At 40.6% G+C, this 13,631-nt stretch overlaps 2 protein-coding genes across 2 annotated transcripts; one reads left to right on the top strand and one right to left on the bottom strand.

The window, feature by feature from the left end:
* Positions 1-1,737: 1,737 nt before the first annotated feature.
* LOC311000656 (ras-related protein Rab-18-B) lies at positions 1,738-6,599 on the bottom strand. The gene is made up of 7 exons (XM_083991396.1): positions 6,395-6,599; positions 5,964-6,019; positions 5,767-5,828; positions 4,809-4,881; positions 4,459-4,577; positions 4,074-4,140; positions 1,738-3,340 (listed from the first exon to the last, which is right to left on the bottom strand). The coding sequence occupies exons 1-7, from the start codon at positions 6,460-6,462 to the stop codon at positions 3,168-3,170; spliced, it is 618 nt and encodes a 205-aa protein (XP_083847522.1). The 5' UTR covers positions 6,463-6,599; the 3' UTR covers positions 1,738-3,167.
* Positions 6,600-7,899: 1,300 nt separating this feature from the next.
* ptchd3b (patched domain containing 3b) lies at positions 7,900-13,241 on the top strand (the record flags this gene model as incomplete). The annotated part of the gene is made up of 4 exons (XM_083990670.1): positions 7,900-8,619; positions 8,695-8,816; positions 8,965-9,110; positions 11,713-13,241. 4 exons carry the CDS (start codon positions 7,900-7,902, stop codon positions 13,239-13,241), a joined length of 2,517 nt encoding a protein of 838 aa, XP_083846796.1.
* Positions 13,242-13,631: the final 390 nt, after the last annotated feature.

Here is a 13,631-nt window from a genome sequence, read left to right as displayed (position 1 = left end):
TATATGGACAGACGGGTGGCACGCTGAACGGAGCAGGAAGGTAGTTTTCAAGCAGAGAGCTGGTCCACTGTGATACTTGGACAGGAGCTAACATCTGTTCAAACACGTCATTAACTACACAAGAGACCAATGAAACACAACGGACGAGGCTCAAGACTCAGTGAACCTATTACCTACAAGTTTCTTTATCCAAAGTCAGAGCAGCTTTTTAGTTTCTGTAGAAATAATAGATCAGATAGATATTATATATAATGCTTGTAGAGATGAATCAGTTGACTCTTATCATTCCTCTCACCTTTGCAGCACCTTTTCATCTAGTTTCAGTTTTCTAGCAGGAAGTTGTAACAGTTTTCACTGTAAACGCCCTAAAAATCCATCTGGAGGTGAAGTTTCCAGTACCAGACAGCAGACAGACAAAGTTAGCAACAAGTTGATCGATTTTTAGCCACAGCTCGACATTTCCCTCTGGAGCGAGCCAATGGAGACACATATAAAACTAAGAGGACTGTTTATGTATTTCTCCAGAGACACACTCCAACTGAGTACTAATGTTGCTTTGTGTCTTCTGAAATTCTAAGGCAGCTTTTGTCAAAAAAAAGTTTCTTATCAACTTCAAAGATCATTTTACAGCCCAGAAGAAGCAGTTCCATCAACTTCATACTGGTAACTATCTTTCTTTTTTTGTTGTTGTCAGTTGATGACGCAGCCACATGTAAGTGACAGAGGCTGCATGTATTAGTGAACCACAGAGAACGATCATCTTACTCTGCTTTTCCATTCAGCTCTACGTAGCTTCATAGCATCTTTTTGTCATTATCTTGCAGGCATAACCTGCTCCTTCGCTTTTTTGTTCTTTCACCCCTTTGCATCATTTTTGGCCACAGCAGGCGACTGTGGACCACCATGCACCAGTCAGCGCCTCGCTGGACGTAGTGGAGCATATAGAAGCTAAAGGACAGGTTAGAGGAGACTCAACACAGAGCTGACAGGATAGGCAGATGTACAGCTACACATTAATGTTTTAACTTGATGTGTAAATTGGTTGCCAGCGAGGTCCTTATATCAACTCTAAAGGTTAAGGGTTAATGTTGATATCACTGCTGTCTCTCAATTTGTTTCTTGGTAAAAAAAAGAAGAAAAAAAAGAGGGAGGGATAAGGCGCTCATTTAGGAAAAATTGGATTTCTCTCCCTCATTTTCCTCTTCAACCACCAAACATAATTATGATTTGTGAAACACCCAAGTGTTTTGTTTTTCAAGTTAAGACATTACTTTAACGCCAAATAAGCTCTCAGGAATTTCCTGACCTCAATATGAGGTCAAGTGCCAAAAAACTTCAAATACTGGAAATGTGGAGGACACGTTGAGCCTCAGAAGAATGTCTGGTACTCGCCGTCTGTAGGGAGATTTGTGGGGAGCGTCCTGTTCCATCTAGGCACATCCTGACACCAAACATAAGCTTGTAATCACACATAGCCCTCTGGGACTCTTTTACAAAACATGTTTAACAGGATTTTTCCACTTGTGTCCTGGTTTTGGTCTGTTTTTTTTTTTTGACATTTTGCGCAAAGAATGTTTTCAGTCTTGCATGTATGACAGGCTAGTCATCAATTAAGTATTATGGAAAGTGCACCTCACTCCCGTTTCCATTTAAAAGCTGTTTTTGATTAGGTGGGCTTTTTACACAACACGGAAACTAAATGGCAGCTCTCAAACGGCAATTAAACAATAGTTAGTCTTGAGTGACGGCATCTTGGGGCTGTCATTTATTTCACTTTGAAACAATACAAATGTTACTTTACCATAACTCTAGCAAATGTCATTCAATGTTAAGGCAGATATCAGGTTAACATATTGCTGTATATGATTCAAACAGATGCACAGCAAAAGCCACGGGGAAAAGCACAGAGTGTAAGGGTAAATGGTCAATCAGCATCATTTTAAACATCAGAAAATTTCAAACAAACAGCAATAACGCAGCAAATATGTGATAAAGATAGAAAGGAACAAAGCTCTTAGGAATGGTCTCATATTATAATGAATGAGAAATGCCTTCAGTAAATCAGTGGGACATTATATGGACCACAACAACACACAGAAACTGCCAAATAAATGTAAATGAGAAAAAACAAGCTCACAGGACAGGTTTGTGACCTAATGCATACAGGCAAGGTGACGGTGAGCTCAAGAGAATAAAAGAGCATGTTTTATTGCAAGAGCTCTACCGCAATACTGTAAACCTCACACGTATACCACTGGAAGGTATCGTCCAGATCAGCCATGCAGAGACAAAGACAGAAAACCTTAAGAGACAAAGATGATTTGTTTGATTATTTCCACATTAAAAGAAAAAACAGCCAATTCAATTGAAAGCATCTATAAATTAGGCAAATAATAATAATAATAATAATAATTGGGCTAAGAGTGTCAGCAGCTGGGGTCCAATGTGACATGTCTTCTTTGGGAGCATTCACAGTCCTCTGGTGCGTAATGAGACGTTGAATGGAGGGACAACACACCACATAACAAGTCTCCTGTCCTCCAGCCACTATCCTTGATAAAAGTGACGTGGAAGCCTGCAAATACATTATATGTGACTTGGAGAACATTGTGTTGATAAACTTTGCAGCTACACAAAGGTGGACGTCTACAGCTCACATAGCACAAGCAGGACAAACGTTTTCCTGGCGAAGAAGCTTCCACAGTGATTATAATTTATCATTTTTCAATACAATTTGACAAGCTATGTACTGTAACCTACAAATCGGTTCATGTTATAGGCACTACACTATTAACCTGATGCCTTAATGCACAACAGAACCACTGTTGCCAGTAAGATCAATTCAAACCAGACATGTACATGTATGACATTATGTACACTTGGCATGGTGAAGTTACTTTAAAATACTAGACGTCGTTCGACAAGAGGCTATTCTTGCGTGATACCTTCATTAAGGTTTAGGAAACAGAAAGTAGTGACATGTGATAAATGATGGTTGAAAAGGAAGTGTGCAAACAGCAAAGTCCATTTGACCAACAGAACTACTCCCGACAGTTAACTTTTTTTCTAAGTACTCTTCCACCACTCGCGCTCTCTCTTTGTTTTGCTCTCTGGTTCTGGTCCGTAGTCATTCCTGTCAGGTTTGTGCTTTTTCGACGGGATCAGTTTCAGGGTATGGAGCAGTATCCTCCACATGCCTTGCCACCGGCCGGCTCCTGTTCCCCCAGACGGACCTTCTGACCCTGGCCTTCACTCTCCCAAAGCCCTGGAGTCTGGAGGATCTTCTCTACAAGCTCCTCGAAGGCACACTGGACACCATCTTTGGTCTTTGCACTGGCCTCTGTACAAAGGAAAAGGGGGGAGCACCAAGACTTATGAGATCAGTAGAAATCCAGCAGAGCACTCTCCAGAACGTTACCAAAGCATCAGCAGAGGAGCACGTCAAGCTTTTAAAACCGAAACAGATCACAGCATCTCTCTTTTAAAAAAAAAAAAAAAACAGTGACATCAATGACAAAGATTTTAAAAATATCCATGTGTTGATTGAAATATGAAGTATGAAATGACTTCATTTAACAATCAGGAGACATCCAGTGAGATGAAGACGTCGTGACAGCGGATTAAATCCATGACATCTTCTTGCCCAGCCCTCCTCAAAACCCCTTAATTTAGCCGTTCTAAAATGGAAACTCCACTGAAACGTTAACCTAATTTCCCAGAGAGGGACAGATTGGAGATGAGAATCAGGAACACGTGTAGACATGGATTCGATAAATGAAAGCCGGCTAGATTTTAATCATAATGCAGTTCTTCTGCAGTGGCTGCATCTTTCAGTGCAGCGCTGACAGTTAGAGACTCAGAAATCCCAATGCAGTATAAACAACGCAACAAACCCAAACTAAACACACGACTTGCTTAGTGATGTCCTGACTTGTTCCAACTGTGCAATTACAGTTCTGACTTTTAAGTGCAGTACTGTAAGTTTTAATATCTTTGACTTAAATTTTATGCTTCTATTAGTTTAAATAGCCATGTCTGACCATGTTTGACTTTACTCTGTCATGGATACTTACCAATAAAAAGCATAGAGTGTTTTCGAGCAAATTTCAAGCCTTCATTTCTGTCCACCTCATGGTCGTCCTGAAAACCAAACAGACATCCTATGTAATTTTCTCCATGTGGAACACACATAGTAAAGGATCCAAAGGGTTTAAACATCACATACTAAAAAAATATGAAGGCACATCCATGGCTGGTGAGCACATACACAATTTTTTGTTTTTTTGTGTTGTATACTTTACTTTTTAATGCTAATAATGTAAGAAACGCTATGGTTTTATACATTCATAAACCCAAAGTTCAACATAAAGAGATGTTGCACTTACACTACATATTGCTGTAAATTAATAGCATTGATTTATGGCCTTAAAAGGAAGATGTGCTTATGGAGTGACTCACCCTATCAATTTTGTTCCCGACCAGCATCTTAACAATGTCGTTGCGTGTAGTGTAGGTTTCCAGTTCGTTCAGCCAGTTTTCGAGCTTTGTGAATGTGTCACGCTTTGTGACATCATACACTGTCGAACAAGGCAGAGAGGAGTTGGAGGAAATATAAAATGGTTGTGTATGAATATCTTCAAAGATATTTGACAGTCGTTAATCCAGTTTGGGTACTTAAGCTTGCATTAGTTTCGAAATCACTAAGATAATTAGCAAGCAATAAACAAATAATGACTTGAAATGTTCCTGTGATGTTAGAGGGACACGTATGAGTGTGGGATCATTTATTTAGCTTTTATATTGTTTACCAAGTATGACTCCTTGTGCGCCGCGGTAATAGCTGGGTGTCAGGGTGCGAAACCTTTCCTGTCCAGCTGTGTCCTGCAGAAGTGAAGACAGCGAAAGATTCCATGACAACAAACTTTTGAGATCAACATGCACGGCGGCCAAGTCCCTGCGTCCACACTCGCAGACTGTGACTTAAACATGTGTTCCTTATAAGTCTGCAGGTCTCAGGGCCGTCCCACTGTGAACTGGCCGTTGCCCCCAAGGATCCTTCAAGACTTTGGGGGCTTTCAGGCCAGTTGTTTGAAGTAACCATCCACAGTTCATATTGTTATAATGTTAAAAACAGGTTGACCAGAGCAGTCATTCAAAAAGGACACAGGTTGAAATAGCTGACAAAAATCTAATTAAATGTTGTTGTGTTTTTTTTAATGGACATAATTGTATTGATTTGCCCAATTTGACTGAACATTACTAATAATTAGTAAACACTTTTGTATTTAACTACATTGCAATTTCAACCTTACACTTTTCTTACTTCATCCCACGTAATGTGACATTACTAAGGAGTGTCTGATTATACCTTATACCTTTTGTTAAGCTGTAAAATAGTGCTGAGCAATATCACTTATTTGTTTTTATTGTTTTGTGTTTTGTAATCAAATGGCTGATAATATACATAATATAATATTATAGTAAATGAGTGATTCTTTTTCATTAACTATTTGACATTGCACTGTTTTCTTTCTTTCTCGTCTCATTTGCAGCTGTAGCCTAACTCTGCTAATTTGCCAACTGTGGGACAAATAAAGAAATATGTTTGTTATATAATATGTATGTTACTTTATCTCTTCCTGAACAGCCTCTCAGTTTAAACCTGTGAAATTGGCTGAGCAATGTCGCCATCTCGTGGAGAAACCCTGCACTTCACCATGTTTTTCCTAACAGACTAAGACAATAGCATAAAGACTTGTGTCTTACCCATATGGCGAGCTTTGCTTTGTTCCCATCTATTGCGAGCGTTTTTACTTTGAAGTCCACACCTGATCAGTCGGGAGACAGAGAGAGACAGTGAGCAAGGACTTTAAATGATCAATATTACATTGTCTGTAGCACCCAAAAGCACATGTAAAGTATGTGTGTGTTGTTGTTGTTGTTGTTGCTGTTGTGGTTATTACCTATTGTGGCTGACTGATCAGGATCGAAAGTATCGTCTGTGAACCTCAGGAGGAGACTATCAGGGAAACAAAGACAACATGGAAGTGAGCAGGACATACAGTACAATAGGCTTCTGTGAGTTTATTTTGGTCAACACACAATCAGCTGTGTGTCCTGTGTCAGTTTTGTGTAGATCTCAGTCAATAACAACCACACAGTTTAGATGTTGACCATGACTACAGATAAACAGTGTACAGAGAACATGATAACATGTCTCAGCTTGACTAAACATTAGCTGACCACCGGCAGCAACAGGAGCAGCTAGCCGTAGCAGCAGCTGCTGAGCGCTGAGGACTTAACTTTGCTCAACAAGAAGGATGTCAACATGCACAACAGGCTAGCCGAGGAGCTAGCTGCACACACACACACACACACACACACACACACAAACCTGGACTTCCCGACTCCACTTTCACCGATTATCAACAGTTTCAGAGTCGTTAACACGTCGTCGTCCATGTTCCCACGGCAGGAACTTTAATTTCAACTTGGCGACGGTTTAAACTTCAACTTTTCCTTGTTTTTAACGCAGCGGATAGCTAGCAGCTGCGGTGACAGCCTGCTCTGCTCTTCGTCTTTACTTCCGCCTAACCTGCGTCGCGTGACGTAACCGAGGTTCACGCGCTGCCGAAAAATAATAACTATGTTAAACAAAAAATAAATAATAATAATAACTGTGTTAAACTTTGTAAATAACATTTGCTTTTTGGTATTGCACAGTTGTATTTTTTTTTTTTTTCAAAATGTCCAAAACAATTAGCCTGCACAGAATGGAAAATGTGATAATGAAATATATCTTATAACAGGCTATGGAAATAAAATAAACAAATGTTGTAGGTACAGCTATGTATTATTAACAGACTACTGCACATCAAAACTGTATTTTAGTTTGAATATCTAATAAAAATTGTTTTGTATTGAAAATAATAAATAAAAGTGACAGAGAGATCATAGTGGTCTTCAGGAGCACCCTCAAAGAGATCAGATTTTGATGATGTTGAAACCAACACTGAGCAAAAAGGAAAATGTTGTTCACACTGAAGAAATTCCAACAAGATGATGGCAACTCACAGTTTGATCTAAAAAAAAAAAAAACATTTAAAACTCTTGAAATCTATAGAATACATGTATCAATATTGACATGTTATTTGTTAATTAATCTCATTTCATCTTATGCAATTCCATCAGCCTTGATTCCAGCCAATTACACTTGTGATAATGGCTATCTATTCTTAATATTGTCAGTGTTTTGTCAAGAGGTTACCCTAGACCCTTTTTTATGAATCTGCTTTCAACAACAGTTTTTATAGGCTATATTTCAACAAAATTGTGGATTAGTTTGAGTTCAGGTATTGAAATAAAACATTGGTTATAACATAAGGGGAAATCCACCATAGAAATGACTGTCCGTGAACTGATAAGAAAACCTTTCAATAGTCTAAATGAAGGGGCCACATTATAAAGCACAACCCATCTTTATCCTGTTTCTTTTCTACACTGTAATTATCCACAATGGCCCTAAACATTAGCCGGTGTCACCCAACCATGAAAAGGAATCACCTGGGGGATAAGCAAAAAGAAACCAGTGACTGTACCTAGAAGTGGGATGGAACCAGTGAGCCATACTACACCTTCTGATCTTCAATAGGCTCTTTAAATGAACTGGTCCTCAGTCCTCATCTGCCTCTGTTCATTACAGGGAGGGTTGACCCTGTTATTATGCAAATCTCAGCACATGTAGGAGCTAAAAAGACTCTGCAGCACAATAGCAAATGGTTGTGAATACAGTTTCCTCTAATGTTGGTCAGACACTGTGAGAATAGGAGCAGCTCTTGTCGGTTTTATTCTAAATGCCCATCTGACATCAAGCTTTTGAAGGAGCAAGTTTCTGCAAATATGGCCAAATGTCGCACAGACTGTCTGGAGAGACGCCTGCGGATCTGCTTTGAGGTGTTGGGCTGTTTTATTGGATCCCATCCCTGGTGGTTCCTGCTCGTCCCCGTGGTTCTCTCTGCAGGTCTGGGGAGTGGGTTTTATTTTCTCACCGACAGGATGTCCAACGATATCGAAGAGCAGTTCACACCTGTTGATGGGAAAGCCAAGATGGAGAGGAAATACATCCAAGAGACTTTCCCAGCAAATGAGTCAGTGTTTTCAAGCTTAAGGCTGAGCACAAGTGGGAATTATGCAACTCTCATTGCTACAAGTGACAAGGACATCCTGACAGAGGATTCACTACAGGACATCCTACAACTGGACCATAACATTAGGAGTATGTCAGTGCAGTTTGACAACCAGTCATTCATGTATGTGGATGTCTGTGCTGAGGTGTTGGGATCCTGCACGTCTAATGACATTCTAGATATTATCAAAGGCAATGCCAGCAACATAAATGCTGTCAACTTAACATTTCCTTGGTATCAGGCTGGTTTTAGGAGAGTTCCCCTGTATTTAAGTCTGGGGAGTGTTGAACTGGATGAGGAAAGCTCACATGTTGAGAGTGCTGAAGCCATACAGCTCTATTACTATTTACGAGAAGACACCAAAGAAAGAACAGATCTGTGGCTGGAAGGTTTCATAAATTTGGTCTCAAATGAATCATCCACATCTATTCAGGTAAGCAGACCTGCACCAGTACCTGTGTTTTCTCAATTGATACCTTTATGTTAAGTTTATTAACATTTTTTCCAGGTGTCATACTCCACCTCCATGTCAATACAGTGGGAGTTTGAGAAATCTCCAGCCTCTGTCATCTATTTATTCTCCATCACCTACGCCATTGCCATCACATTTTCCATTATATCATGTTGGAGGTTGGTAACACTTTTTCTTATATAATGATTTCTCAAGACAGTAATTTCAACACCTCGATTCCAAAGCCTAAAGTTTATGATAGAAAAGTCTACAATTAAAAAAAAAAATCACATGTTAGGTGTTAAATGACATGTCTGATTCCCTCAGGTTGGACAATGTACGGACAAAGGTGTGGGTGGCATCTTGTGGGGTGCTGTCCACAGGTCTGGCAGTCCTGAGTGGTTTTGGTGCACTGCTGTTGCTGGGCCAACCTTTTGTCATGACAGCTGCTTCCTGTCCTTTCATGATATTAGGTAGGTATGCCAGTGGAACCAAGCTAAGTACACCAACAGACCTTAAAGGGATAGTTCAACATTTTGGCAAATTCGCCTATTGCCATAATCCCTATAGCCACCTTTAATTATCGGTGCATGTTGTTTTGAGATCTGCGGGGCAGAGCTGCTCAGTTAACACAATGGAGGTGAATGGTACAGGTCCCCTGTCCTTCAAGACTCATCAAATACACAATCCAACAACTCCAAAACATATGTTCACATGCATATTCACCACGCTATGAAATAATAACATCACGAGTCAGCGTTGTTTTCGAGGCAAATGCTTGGCTGGAAGTACATTCCAGACATTTCTGCTGGGCAGATTGATTTCAAAAGTGAAAGTAGTTCCGAGTATTTGCTACACTGTTAAAAAAAAAGAGCTGTTCCAATGTAAAATCTTTCAGTAACTAATTCCCTAGCTATTGTTAATTTACTCAATTTCTCTGTTCAAGTAATTCTCTCAATTAAAAAATCTTAGTTGGCTCAATTTGATTTGTTTGCTTGCCCAACCATCAGAAAAATTCACTCAATTAAAGTTTATCCATTATCCCAACCATTAAATAATCCACTCAATTAAAGTTTATCCATTATCTTATCATGCTTTCAATTAGAAATTATTCATTGGACATCCCAATGAAAAATAGCTAGGGAATTAGTTTCTATACAATTGTTCATTAAAGCAATCAACATAAAATTCTTAATTGGATGTAAAACTAGAAATACTGAATCAACAGAATGAAAGCAGCAATGTTTTTTCAACACAACTTTATTAAAAATGCAAATAGTGCAACTTTGCAGGAACTGGCACCAACTCAAGGATGTCGACCTTAACTCCGTCAGTCGCAGTCTCCACATCAGCTGTCTAAATTGAAGTACATACAAGACTCGTTAAAATCTTTCAAGATATTTATAGCAGAAGCATTTCCCCCTGATGCCTGAAATGTTGATTTACCTGACATGTCTTCATGATAGTGTAGGTTCTTTGAAAAAGTACTGCAGGCCTTGGATTGCAACCGATCTTCGATGCATGGTAATGTTGTGTTCTGTATAGAAAGAACAGGAAATTGCATCACACAATGTTCAACACTGCATTATTACTTGCACCAATATGCCACATGTGGGAGATAATATTTACTAACATTAAAATTGTTTCACATTAATAAATCATAAAACAATATACAGTGGGTCCTGCATATATCATATGAAAAAAAATATCGCTTACAGCAGGCGAAAACAGTGAAAACACAAGCGCGTCACAAAGAATTTCCCTATGTTGTATTTTGATTAGATTAAATTTAATGTAGACCAATCAGTTAGGCTAATTGTGAAACATGAATTTATTGATATGAATGTGGTGATTTCTGTACAACCAGAGCCCCGGGGCAGCGCTGCTCTTCTGACCTGGAGCCTCACTTTTCATTTAACAAACCATTCAATGAGATCATGAATTAACCAGCTGCTGACTCCTTGACGACCCTCTACTCTCTGTGGCTGCTCCCCAGGTGGAGCTTCACTTCTCCAAAAATGTAGGAGCAAATTTCCAAACAGGCGTCATTTGGATTAACTGTCCGCAGATTGGGACTCTAAACGATTTCTTTCTCGCATGAAAAAATATTAAAACTAAGCGTTAGTTTAGCTGATCTATAAGCAGAATGGCCGGGGCTCCTCCAGCCAACATTAACATTAGCTAGTCAGTCTGTCAGCTAGCTAATGTTAGCTAACTAGCTAGCATATCAAAGCCAAAGAAATATTAAGACGGTTATTTAACTTGTTCGCTAGGAACATGTCGACCATGATGAGTTAAGATACAACTACCAACAAAGTAGAGTTTATTATTTAGCAACTTGATGTGAATCAACTCACCGTGTCTGGTCTCTGAAGATGCTGCTCCTCGAATGGCACATTTGCACTGGCCTTGTGAACAAGTTTCGACTTCATTCACTTAATGAATCATTTGTCATTGATTGAACGAGTCACTCATATGAAATGTCACATGACAGCCAGCATCTCTTTGACTGGATTTATGTCTTTTAATTGAGCCAACAGCTAACTGTGGGTGTTCACTGTATTTGAATATGTTAGTTCTTTCAACAATTTCCAAAGAATGATCGGTCCAACATAGATTAACAGGTTCAGTCAATTGATACCACACCAAGAAATTGATTCAGCAATATATTTTTGGTTAGCTCAAAATGTCATTCATTGGGTTTTTTACAGTGTACATGTGTCATAATGTTACATAATTATACATGATTATTTCATAGCATGTTGAATGTGCAGGTCACAACTCCATGAGAGTGTTTTGGAGTTGTTGGATTGTGTAGGCTATTTGATGAGTTTGATGAAGGACAGGGGACCAGTAGCGTTCACCTCCATTGTGTTTGCTGAGCAGCTCGCGTCTCTGCCCCGTGGATCTCAAAACAACATGCACCAATAATTCAAGGTAATGAACCTAAAATAACCCAATGACTATAGGGATTATGGCAATAGGCGAATTCGCCAAAATGTTGAACTATCCCTTTAAAAAGCAAACCAAAAAAACCCTTTTGAAATTCCCTCTCCTCATTGTCTTGACCTGCAGGTGTTGGACTTGATGATATGTTCATCATGATCTCCTGCTGGCAGAGGAGCCGTGTTCTGGACAGCGTCCCCGACCGGCTCGCTCACACCTACAGGGATGCTGGCGTCTCCATCACCATCACCACCCTGACTGACGCTCTGGCTCTCTTCCTGGGCTGCAGCTCGCCCTTCGGCTCGGTCCAGTCCTTCTGCCTCTACGCTGGGGTTTCTGTCTGCTTCTGCTACCTGTACAACATCACCTTCCTGGGGGCCTGCATGGCCTTGAACGGACAGAGGGAAGCAGAGAACAGGCACTGGTTCACCTGTGCCAAAGTCCCGGAGGACTTACCACACAGGACTTCAAAAGCCTTCGGTGTGTGCTGTGTTGGGGGGAGCTACGATTTGATGACTGAAAAGGAGGAAACTGAGCCCATGAGCCACATTTTTAAGAAGTTTTATGGTCCATTTCTGACCCACAAACTCATTAAAGCACATGTATTTGTCATCTATGCAGCCTATCTGGCTGTTAGCATCTATGGTTGTTGGATCTTAAAGGAGGGACTCGACATCAGGAATCTGGCTTTGGATGATTCCTACATTATTGATTACTACAACAATCAAAGACAATACTTTTCTGAATATAGCTGCAATGTGATGGTAGCGGTGAAACAACCCTTCCAATACTGGGACGAGGAAGGACAGAAGGAACTGCAGTCATGCATCTCAAACTTTGAACGTTTAAACTACGTCAATAGCACATCTGCTTGGTTTCTTTCTTTTCAGCATTTTGCAAATGCAACCAACCTCAACATCAGCTCTCAGGAGGCTTTCCAATCCCATCTGCCCCGTTTCTTAGAACTCAGCTCAGTGTTCAGACAAGACATCAACACAACTGAGGACAACGAGATTCAGGCCTCTCGCTTCTTCATTCAGACACTGAACAAAACCACGATGAAGGACGTGATGACTGGACTCAGGGAAACAGCGGAGGAATGTCCAGTGCAGCTGCTGGTGTACCACCCTGCCTTCATTTACTATGACCAGTATACTGTCATCATGGACAGCACCATTCAAACTGTCCTGGTGGCCGTGACTGTGATGCTGGTCGTCTCATTCATCCTCATACCCAGCCTGCTTTGCTCCGTGTGGGTGGCTTTCGCAATTTGTTCCACCATGGTCGGTGTGACGGGATTCATGGGGCTGTGGGGGGTAAACCTGGACTCCATCTCCATGATCAACCTCGTCATGTGTGTCGGTTTCGCTGTGGATTTCTCAGCGCATATCTCTTACTCTTTTGTCTCCAGTTCCGAGCATGATGTCAATGAGAAGACCATTGATGCTTTGGCCCATTTAGGGTATCCTGTCCTGCAGGGAGCCCTGTCCACTGTTTTAGGAGTGGTGGTGCTGTCCGTGTCGGAAAGCTACATCTTCAGGACGTTCTTCAAGGTTGTGTTCCTTGTGGTTACATTTGGTCTGCTCCATGGCCTAGTCTTCATCCCAGTGTTTCTGACACTGTTTGGGACCTGTGAAGAATTTACTCTGAGATTCTGAAAGTCTTCACACTTCATGTGACCTATTGACAGGGCCATTGCTAGGAATTCTGGGCCCCTTGAAAGAATACTAAAGGGGCCCCTACCCCCTGACTTATCCCCTTTTTTTCTTAGACTACATATGTATTGTCATTTTATTTACTTTGTTTTGATGCCAATGCAGCATTACTATGAGTATTAGTCAGGGTCTTATGCAGAATAATTCAGACTACTGGAGGTTTTTGTGGGCCCTACTGGGCACTGGGCCCCTGGAATTATCATCACCTTTCTTCCCTATACAACGGCCCTGCCTATTGACCCCAACAAACCAAGTAGTTCTGGACCACACAGTCTACAAATGACATCATTCCCCCAACCAGCCGTCAGCCCCTATATTAACCTATCAAGGAAC

This window comes from Trachurus trachurus (genome assembly GCF_905171665.1).
Source record: "Trachurus trachurus genome assembly, chromosome: 17".
Lineage (NCBI taxonomy): Eukaryota > Metazoa > Chordata > Actinopteri > Carangiformes > Carangidae > Trachurus > Trachurus trachurus.
Note: the sequence above shows the minus strand (reverse complement) of the source record. Positions and strands in the feature narration are given on the sequence as shown.

What these genes read in the sequence shown, in the direction of transcription:
- LOC311000656 (XM_083991396.1), bottom strand. Translation starts at nt 6,462, where the DNA reads ATGGACGACGACGTGTTAACGACTCTGAAACTGTTGATAATCGGTGAA. An exon ending in AAGCAAAGCTCGCCATATGG is followed by an intron (nt 4,882 to 5,766) that starts GTAAGACACAAG and finishes TCACTTCTGCAG; the next exon opens with GACACAGCTGGACAGGAAAG. An exon ending in ACACTCTATGCTTTTTATTG is followed by an intron (nt 3,341 to 4,073) that starts GTAAGTATCCAT and finishes TCCTTTGTACAG; the next exon opens with AGGCCAGTGCAAAGACCAAA.